The 10,705-nt window shown below is 29.8% G+C and overlaps 1 protein-coding gene and 1 long non-coding RNA gene across 7 annotated transcripts in view; both read right to left on the bottom strand.

Annotated features, from left to right (window-relative positions):
- Nucleotides 1-43: 43 nt before the first annotated feature.
- Nucleotides 44-2,992, bottom strand: LOC101510504 (uncharacterized). Of its 4 annotated transcripts, none has more exons than XR_001144169.3 (4): nt 2,563-2,992; nt 2,272-2,443; nt 1,096-2,111; nt 44-398 (listed from the first exon to the last, which is right to left on the bottom strand). It is a non-coding gene; the product is annotated as an uncharacterized lncRNA (long non-coding RNA). The 4 variants fall into 4 exon arrangements; XR_003473717.2 differs by having other exon boundaries at nt 1,096-1,326; nt 2,047-2,443; nt 2,563-2,990; XR_003473716.2 differs by having other exon boundaries at nt 1,096-1,308; nt 2,563-2,984.
- A 4,460-nt stretch (nt 2,993-7,452) lies between these two features.
- Nucleotides 7,453-10,705, bottom strand: part of LOC101510731 (protein HIRA-like) — a 7,050-nt gene continuing 3,797 nt past the window's right edge. For all 3 annotated transcript variants that reach the window (XM_004506099.4, XM_004506098.4, XM_027335921.2), the window contains 6 exons: nt 10,157-10,705; nt 9,382-9,592; nt 8,969-9,209; nt 8,715-8,837; nt 8,307-8,421; nt 7,453-8,069 (listed from right to left, as the gene is read on the bottom strand). The exon at nt 10,157-10,705 is cut by the window's right edge and continues 484 nt beyond it. In XM_004506099.4, coding sequence (XP_004506156.1) covers nt 7,719-8,069; nt 8,307-8,421; nt 8,715-8,837; nt 8,969-9,209; nt 9,382-9,592; nt 10,157-10,705 — 1,590 coding nt within the window. In that variant the 3' untranslated portion in view covers nt 7,453-7,718. The remainder of the gene's footprint in view (nt 8,070-8,306; nt 8,422-8,714; nt 8,838-8,968; nt 9,210-9,381; nt 9,593-10,156) is intronic.

Raw genomic sequence — 10,705 nt, 5'->3', positions numbered from 1 at the left:
AAGTCTTCAAATTAAAACAACAACAATTACCACCACCTCAAAAAAATCAAGCAATCAAACTCAAAACATGCAAGCATTAAAATTGATACAAACACATCATTCGATTTGTCAAAAGTATATATATCACTCGAGCTAGAAAAAAAAAACATTAATTTACATGTGGAGTGATATGGCCTAGTTGTTCTTGAAGCAATGAAAACAAATTGCATCTAGCCTAAAAAATTGAATTACATCAACAATCTTACAACAACAAATTCAACTTTTAAGATTTCTCAAAACAGTTGAGTCCATACCTTTCTCATAACCATAGACACTACAATCTCTGCTCAAACACCAATTCAACTTTTAAATCGCCTAGAGCCTTCAACTTGTGATCGTACCCAAATTGTTCACCAAATCTGCAAGAATTAAAAATTCAATCCACAACAAATATTATAAACAATAAATTAACAATTCTACATTGTAACAAACCATTAACAAGAACAATCATTCATACACAGAAGAAAGTTAAAAACACACAACAAAACCATAGAGTGGCTAAACAAAATTTAAACAGAATAGAAGATACAACAATTAACAATCTTATTCAAAAATTGCACCAATAGTCATTACACAATAAATTTCTTAACTTCTTAGTCACAAAATATTATACATTGTAACAAACCATTAACAAGAACAATCGTTCATACACAGAAGAAAGTTAAGACACACAACAAAACCATAGAGTGGCTAAACAAAATTTAAACAGAATAGAAGATACAACAATTAACAATCTTATTCAAAAATTGCACCAATAGTCATTACACAATAAATTTCTTAACTTCTTAGTCACAAAATATTATATGTGCAAAAGTCTTGAAACAATAAACTAAACTAATAACAAAACAATTACAATAATCAAAATCTAGCACCAAATACAAAGATTTCATACAATAGGAGAAACTATGTGAAGGTGGAAGAAAAAAAAATACCTAAACTCAATGACACAAATACAGCAATGATGCAAAGAACGTATCAAGGTCAAAAACACAACAAACGCTGAAAATGTAGAATGTATTGTTTCTCTGTAAAGTATGGACAAGAGGGTAAGTATACCGTGAGTATGATTTCATGACAATTTTGTTCTTCTAACGGTTCAATTTTGTTTCCTTGATCATGTTTTCAGTTTTTTCCTTTTTCTTGAGCAATTGCAAGGTTTCATGTTTCTGAAGTTTCATATGCTCTTCCTCTTCCTTCGTGAGATTTGCAGCGTCCTCTTCTTTTTTCTTTGCCATCTCTTCATAGGATCTGTAACTACCCCGTACAAAACTACAAATCCCAACAAAACTGAAAGCAGTTATTATTCTACTATCATGATTATTTATATTTTTATTAATAGTTGTTGCTAAGGTTCTAAATCCCTTGTTCCCCCTTCTATTATTCCTAGTATAAATCCACCTATTCGGAGATCTTCTGTCAGAAATCCAACAAGCAAAATAAATAAATCAAGATCATCAAACTTTCAGCATTACATACAATCTAGGCATAATGTAAAAACCCATGCTTATGCAACTATGTATAAACAACATGTTTCTCAATGCTACTCTGAATTCTTTTTGCTACAATGCAAAGTACAAGGCTAACAACTCTAGACATAGTTAATATTTGTAAACAAAGTTATCGAGCATAGATCATGTCAAATGTTAGAAAATGCCAACTTTCAAAAGGACCAATAATTTCCAACAAACACAAAGAAAATCCTGAAACATTATTTCTTCGTATCATCTTTCTTCTTGATTGACCGAGTTTAAATGCGGCAATGAGCAAACCAAGCCAAGGCCATTGGATTTTCATATAGCCTGAACGAGTTATAATCAAAATGTCTCCTTCAAAGTGAGTAGTGTGCTTTGAAGTGTAAAGTTATAACAACTAATTGGACTATGACAAAATACATATATGTGAATAACAAACTACAACATTATTTAAACTTAAAATCTACAACTTTGATTTTCCAATCAACGGTTATAATCCCACAACTTTCCCACCTAAAGTGAACAAACCCCTCACCTCAGAGAAGCCAAATTCTATATCCTAGTATAAAGACTCCACCGAAAAGAAAGTTGATTAGCACCCTGTCAAACATTTTGTGTTCAGACTATATAACAGAATAACTTAAAGCAAAACAGAAGCAAACATGACAACTATACAGGAAGGGAAAAAAAACAAAAACAAAATCAAGAACCCAAAAAAACTATAGATACAACTAACATCAAAGGTGCACATCACTCATACCACGACAGCTGGATCGTCGTGATTTCCATGAATGGTAAATACAGGCAAACCAAGATTGAAATGAGGATCTTCATAATTTACATGACAGAACTTGTAGCCTTTTTATCTCAGGGCACCCACTCTTCTTCCTGTCCTTCTTTTCTTGTTCCTTCTCTTTCACCATAGGCAAATTCTGCAATCATATTTACAAATTAACATAAATAAATAAAAAAGGGTCTCTTTTAATTAATCTTTATATAAAAAAAACGTTTTTTTTAATAGAACCCTAAAATAAAAGGATTGAAACTTTACCTCCAAAACTCTTCAACAGTGGCGAAAGTGTACATAGGTCCAAGAATTCTCGAGGGGTTGAGGTTGATGGACGATGGCGGTGGTGTGGGGTTTGGAAGTGGCGGAAGAATCGTCTTCGTCGAGGATCTCACCTTCTTGAAGGTCGTTGTTGTTGTCATCTTCAATAACCGTAGCCGTGAGTCATGTAAACGGTGGGTTTGATTTGTTGGGTGTTAAGATTTAGCCGTTGGGAGTTTGGAAGTATGATTTGGTGTTGCGTAGAGGTGTAGTGTTCTTCTTTAGGGGAACCTCTGATTCTTGTTGCGAAGCCATTGAGCGTGTGTTGTTTCTGCGATGGAAATGGAAAGGAGTAAAGAAAAGAGAAAGGGTTAGTGGGTTGGTGAGTGGGACCCTTGGGAAAAAGAGCGTGTGTTCTTTTTGGGTCCACTGTTGATGTGTGAGTTGGTTTTATTAAGGGTGGAAATAGGTGCTCGATCTACGTAGGCTTATGGGCTGGATAGACTTTTTTTTTTTTTTAAATAGGACCAAATTTCTTTGAAAAGTCTACTAGTAAAAACATTTGTTCATCTACATGGATTTAAATTTTTAGTTTGAAATATATACCGTAGATAAAATAATTAGTTAAATATTGTACGATTAATTATGGTATACTATTTAAATAATTGATTAAATTTGATAAATATATATATATATATATATATTTTGTTTAAATGTTTTGTATAAATATTAAAATAAATTATAATATTATATAGTTAATTATTTATAATAGATATAATCAAAACGTAATACTATGACGTTGAAGCATACGCAGTTAAATTATGATGCAATAAAAACAAATGTTAAGTTAAACTTAAATGAAAAGTTGATCAACAATATATAGATAGTTAAAATCATGGTTGTTAATGAAGTTATAAACTCATAACAAAATATTTTACGAAAGTCGTATGTTATATACATAAATGATTTTGTATTTATTTTAAAAATACAAATCAAATAATTATGATTAATTGTCACAAATTTAGAATGAATTTGTCATAAAGACAAACAATAAACACTTGACATTTATGGCATGATAACAAACAATAACAGAACATGTATATATTGGAATCTATCTGCTTTGTGTGCTTCTGTCTTTTAATCTATCAGTTTAGCGGTTTTAGATTAGTTGCAATCAAAATATATACCGTTGTGCGATCTAATTAAATTTGACGATCTATTAATTTTTTAAACAATAATATTAATCTTAAAATATCACTCTTCTAATCTTAATGAATGGTCAATATCACGTGATTGCTTTGTTATGAGAGCACACAATTTCAAATCCTAATTTGAAATTTGGGTAGTTGTGATTATATTTTATTTTATGCTATTTTTTTAGGCATAACTTGCTTTTACTTTATTTGACCTAATTAGCAAGACAAATATCCTTTTATTTTAGTTTTTTTTTTTTCTTGTATTCGATTAATTTCAAATTTCATATTAAATTAAACAACAATACCTCCAATCGCCTTTTTATGTTTATCTATTTTTTGGCGTAATAAAGATATAAATAAAATGAGTTTACTTACATCCAAGTTACATGAGTTTACATAAATATATTTAAATTAGACTTACATGTAACATATATCACTCAATTTATTAAAAAATTAAACACATGCAAATTTAGTTATCAATTTTTAAATTATCATAAAATTAATTTTTAACTCACCTATACAATACACTTACAATGAAAAAACTATTTAATACAAGTTATAACATGAACCACGTACCTTTAAGATCTAGATGAGAGATGAATTATCATAATTATTCTATAACATTTTAGGATTAGGATTTCGTAGTTAGGAACTGCCTAATGGAATAACGATTAAATAGATAAACTACTAAGAGTAGATGACAAAACGGTTCAATATCCATCATAGTGTATTCAGTAACAAAAGTCCAACACATAATTCAGTGTTTAATACTAATTAACTATAATTTAATTAATAATAATCTCTAATAATTATTTATTGTTAATCCACAATTGACTAATTAAATAATTAATCAAACAATCTCTTACTTTGAAGACAATAATCAATTACTAAAAGAATATGAAATTTAAACAATAATAATAAATAGCTAATTAAACAATAAACTTAATACAACAAATCATAATACACATATTGCATAAAAAAGTCGCTTAATTACATAATTCTTGAAAAGTTACACATACCAAGAATAAATATTTAAATTTTATATAATCATGTTATTAACATGAAAAAAAATTGTGTAAAATAAATATCATGAAAAATTATAAAAACCCTATTAAAAAAAATTAGAACAAAATATAACCTCTTATGTTTAGACAAAATATAGCATCTAAAATACTCCAATTCAATAATCTACTCTTATAATTTGAGTATGTTCAAAAGTTAAATTTTAATTCTTTATTTTTTTTTAATATTTTACTATGTAAATCAAAACTTAGATAATAAAGTATCTCTACACACCACATACCCACAACAGCAAAAAAAATAAAACGTTAGTGAAAAAATTCTAACTATGTGAATTTGAATCGGATCGATTTCTAAGGAGTGCAGTAACAATAGAGAGAGATACTTATATTATATAATATCGAGAATTAATTTTTGATCTGCCGTCTCTTGCTGTGTCTTTGGTTTATGTGCACCTCATGCAATAAAGTTGGCTTAAGTCAGATAAAAAAAACTATCTTCAACAGCAACAAAGTTGTATTATCCATAATTTTCATCCATCAGCATAGATGTGAAAAAATTCTAAACTATAAGGTTCCTTTTAAAAGGTTTTTTTTATTATGTCTTCTATTAAAATAATTTTTTTAAAGTCTTCTATTTTAATATTTTGTTAATTTTGATTTTTTTAAAATTATTTAAAATTTATTTATTTATTTAAAATATAAAAAAATACTAAAAAATATTTTTTTTAGAAAAATTATAAATTACTTTTTCTCAAAAAATTGAGTAAAATTATAAATAAAAAATTGTAAATTATTTTTTATTGAAAAAAATTGAAACTTTTTTATCGATAAATTTTAAGAAAAAAATTATTTTTTGAAAAAAATAAAAAAAATATAATAATCAAATATTTTTTTTGAAAAAGTGGACCATAGACCCACTATACCACAAAATTTTAGGGATTATTTAGTGCTGGGGGTCTATTTTTGGAAGCCTTTTTAATTATGAAATTTTTTTACCTCTCCAAGGCTGATGCCAATAATTAGTGGGTTTGTCAAATTGACATTGTATCTATGACTAAGTATGACCTATATTTTGGTATAGGATTTTATACTGTACACCCTCACTTGTACCTCTCACCTCATTTTCATGAAAAATATCAGATTGTCCCTAATATTATTAATAAAAATCCCCATAAAATATCTCTTCTCTTTTTTTCACCCATTTTATTTGAAAGTTTGAATTGTTCGAATCACATATTTAGAAAAATTCGAATATTTCAAATCTTCGAAATTCAAAAATAAGATAAACTTCAAAACTTTGAAATTTTTTAAATATTAATTTTTCAAATATTCGAAAGCTTCATTGAACATGCTTCGAAAGTTTGGGAACAATACGAAAGTTCCAAAATGCATTTTTATTAGTAATAAATTTATAATAATAAATTTATAGTAATAAATTAATAGTAATAAATAGTAATATATTTATAGTAATAAATTAATAATAATAAATTTCATATATAATTTCGTAAGTTTCAAATTTATCAAAACTTTCGAATGTTTTATGGAAAATCACACTTCGGAACTTTCGAATTTATCTAAAGTTTCGAAAGTTTCAGACGACTTTGGAAAATAGCATTTCGAAACTTTAACATTTATCAAAAGTTTCGAAATTGGTTAAATTTTTTGGAAAATTAAATTTTAAAATTTTCAAATTTAACAAAATTTTCAAAAATATCAAAAACTAAACTTTTTATTATTTCGAAAATTTATAATTTTCGAATATTTATAATTTTATACAAAAAAAAAAAGATAAAATGGTCTTTAAAAAAATATAGAGGTGGAAAGTACAATTAAGGGGTGCACGATATAGTTCTCTTTAATATATATACAATAAAAAAAACATGAAGGCAATCTGATTTTATTATTGCTTACTTAGTTGCTGGAGATTAAAATCTCAATAGGTAAGTAGTGTTTCACTTCCTTTCTCATAGATAATATCAACCTAAATTTACAATATATCTCCTAACATTTCTGGAGTTCTCTATTTTAATCAACAAATAATATCCTAAGAATGGAACCTGTGAACCAATTTATGCTATAATAATTTTTTTTTTGAAGTTTTACAAAAAAATATTAGAAGTTACAAGTTTATTCTATTTGGATATACAATGTTAATGATGGTGGGTAGGAGAGAAGAAGATAATGTGATTGGAAAATTGTTTTTCTATTATCTATTTTTGTGAAAAGTTGATGGTAAAGAGGATAAAGTGTAAAGTGAAATTATCCATTTCATTCTCTAGAGTGAGTTGACAGAATTCAAAAACAATAGATCAAAGAAAGGCACATGTGTTTTTTAAAAAACTTTTTAATCTCAACCATGTATTTGATCTAATAGTTGATAAGTAATTTTATCATTCTCACATAAAATAGACATTTTCATTTTGATGTAGCCTATTTTGCTACAAAAAATACCGTTACATTTTTTTTTTAACTTTTCACATAATAGTAATCACCGTTGAAAAAAATTACCATCGTTGAGGAAAAAAATTACACGAGTTTTATTCATGATTAATACACATTAATGCAATAGAAAAGGAGATAGGTGGAGTGCATGTATGGACACTAGGAACATTATAAAAAGATAATAAATTTTCCATACATGTTGGACAAAATTAAAAAAAAAAAAAATTTGTAGATGAATCCTTAAAAAATATCTAACTTCCATATATCAACTTTTGCTACCTTAGAATTTGGACCTATTAATAAGATCAACTTTAGAGTATAGCTACAAAATGATTATAATTGCTTCCTCTGTTGGTAGAATTTCTAATGCATAATAATATAATGTGAGTAGTTTCATTGTTCATCCATGCCACTTACAAAACACCATATTGATAGAAATCCTAAATATATATATATATAGAATAACAAAATCCAAAAGTAAGATGCATATGCCAAGACCTCATTCCTGGTCTGGTGTATCCTGAACAATTTGATCATGTGCACTTGCTTCATTTGCAAGTGCAGGAGTGAAATTTGTGCGACTTTTGGCGACTCCAGCGTTGTTGTCTTTGTTGTTAATTGCGTCCTCGGGAGTGTCCTTTACATATGTTGCTAATGGACCACTCTCTATTAGATTGGTGACAGGTGAAGATGTCTTGAAAAACACTAGATTTCTTTTATCATGATTAACGTCGACGATTTCGTATTCAGATACGAGATCCATGAATTCGTTGAGAAGTCTTTGGACTTTCCTATTCGATGCCATGGCTGGAAGAATGTCTTCGATGAGGAGTTTGTGTTTCTTCATTCCCTGCAAAGATCCAAATGCAAAACTTGATCAGTTGAACTGAATTTATAAGGGTTCACACGATATATATTTATAATGCGTATGGATTTAAAGTGTTAGTCAACCATAACAGTTCGATTATTAAAAAAGTGTGACTTTAATTACAACTATTTCTAAAGTCATGTGAGTGATTGTGATTTGTCGATAGTAAATTTTTTACATTGAAAGTATGCAAATTAATCTCTTAAAAAATAGTCTTACAAGCACAAGAGGATCCCATGCCAAACTCTTATCCGATGATGCTTCTTCAGCCATGCCTGTTGGAGGTCCGAGGAAACTCTCACACAGTTCTCGTAATCGAGATTCATCCGCTTCTCTGCAATTATATTTCATCAAAATATTTGTTTAGTCTATTAATAGTCCAAAAGTATACAGACCACATAATGTGATTCAAGAAAAAAAATGTAGAACTATATATATATATATTTATAACTAGCGAACTACGATCTCTGAAGTTTGAATAAATAAATTGTTGAAGTTCAATGACAAGGAGCCAGACAGCATGCACGTTTCACGCAAGAATGAGAAAGTGTTTCATGCAAGAATGCGAAAGGTGCCCAGACTGCATACGGAAAATCATAAAAGAAAAAAAGACAACAGAAATAGTACCTTGCAAGAAAGCGTACATACGACAATAGGCATTGGCGATATTCATTGGAGGATCCCAAAGCCAAAGAAGACGCTAACTGAGCTTCCAAGTGAGCACGCGTCTGCACTCCGTCATCCGTCGTTCTATATCAAAAAGTTCATGTTTAGAAAGTTTTCCTTCAAACATATATATTTAATAGTATCTTTAAAATAGAGGAAGAATATACAAACTAAAAGGATGTATCAATCAAACATCAATACTGATAAATACACACCTAGTCCAACCTGGCTTTCGGGCCAAATACTTTTTAACATCAACCTGCAAAGCAGCAAGTTCACCACTTTGGAATGAGCCCAAACTCCAAGAGCTGGCAAAGTTTGATGCAGGGAAGCAGTCATCAGCAACCCTTAGCCAACACTTGAGACTCAAGTCGAATAGGAAGGCATGACGAGTCGCCAAAATAACAAGGGGAGAACCAGATTTTGATAGCTTTGCAGATATAACTTTAATAGTGCCTGAAATTAAATAAAAAAACAAAATAAAATACAAGGACATAACGCCCAAGCATATCAAAACTTGTCGGAAAAACACAAGTTGTCCTCATATCAGGAAAATGATAAGCTCGGAGAGAATAGTAAAATGTAAGCAGCTACTATATGAAATATTTATATAGGTAATGTATAGTACCGCTATCTTTGGCAGAAGAGCTAGGAGTTGAAGCAACAAGAGAAGACAACGAGTCTTGAAGGAGACAGGTTCGGTTGAATAAATCCCATAAATAAAGGGATCCTTTTCTTGTCACCAGCAACAGTTTCCAGCATTCGTCGCAGTCTACAAATATTGATGCAGATCCCATCATCATGGTAGGCATTGCTCGTCTCCCGCACTTTGTGTAAATCTTCTCAGCAGCACAAAGAAGTCAAATACATAAACAAAGTGTAAGTTCATTATGACTATATATGTGTAAATCATCATAGCCATATATAATTTCAAATAATACTAAAACATGAGATGATAATGAAATTATTCGCAGTTTACACTGTTTTCATTTTTTAATATGTCAGAACATTTATAGATGAAAAAAAAATGATACTAGAAATGGATAAGTCAGTACCTAAAAGTTTTTTTTCCTTAATACATGCATAGCAAAGATAATTTTAACTTCCAAGTAATACTAAAACATGAGATGAAAATGAAATTAGCACAGTATAAACAACTCGAATTTTTTAAAATGTCCCAAACATCTATAGTTGAAAAAATAGAATGATATTAGAGAGACGATTCAGTATCTAAAGAGTGTTTTTCTTAATAAATGAAGGGAACTCAGAATAAAGGATGTGAGAAACTACCACAGTTAATGACACAATACCATCATATTATGATATATCAGAAACGTTGACAGGAAAGGAAAAAAAACAGCAAAAACTGAAAACCGAACCATAATGTATACATAAAAGACTACCTGTAGACATCCATCCTCACACCCGACTGCCAAAAAATTTGCATTTCCAGCTAAAACAGTGACTTCCCCCGATATCCTATCAGACCAAAGTGTTTGAGTCCCCCTTGTGCAAGCAATTTCCGTTTCTCTCATAACGGATGCATTTCCCATCCCTACAATGTCATTCACAGCTTGTTCTCTCGGGCGCGCTTCCAAACAAATAGGTAAAGCATCCTCCCCACCTTTCTTGTCAAACATTCTAATCGAAAGAGTGGCATGAGAAGTAGACAAGGAACCGGAATTTATCAAATTTCCCATCTGCTCAACATTGACGGTTCCATCTTTGCCAGAAGAAGCTGGAACCTTCTCGATGACTAGGCTCTCTGAAATTGTCGCCCTAGCAGTAACCCCTGAACGTTCTTTTAAATCTGAATTTCTGACGAGTGCTCCACCCAAGTTACTTTTGGCTCTTACGGTATCGTCATTTGACACAACTCCATCGGTACCCCTTTGTGATACAACTCCATTGGTACCCCTTTGTTGATCAGAAGATACGATAGGGAAATCAAG

The sequence above is a fragment of the Cicer arietinum genome, chromosome 6, assembly GCF_000331145.2.
Source record: "Cicer arietinum cultivar CDC Frontier isolate Library 1 chromosome 6, Cicar.CDCFrontier_v2.0, whole genome shotgun sequence".
Classification (NCBI taxonomy): Eukaryota; Viridiplantae; Streptophyta; class Magnoliopsida; order Fabales; family Fabaceae; genus Cicer; species Cicer arietinum.
The sequence above is the reverse complement of the archived record's forward strand: the minus strand, read 5'-3'. Positions and strand labels throughout refer to the sequence as shown.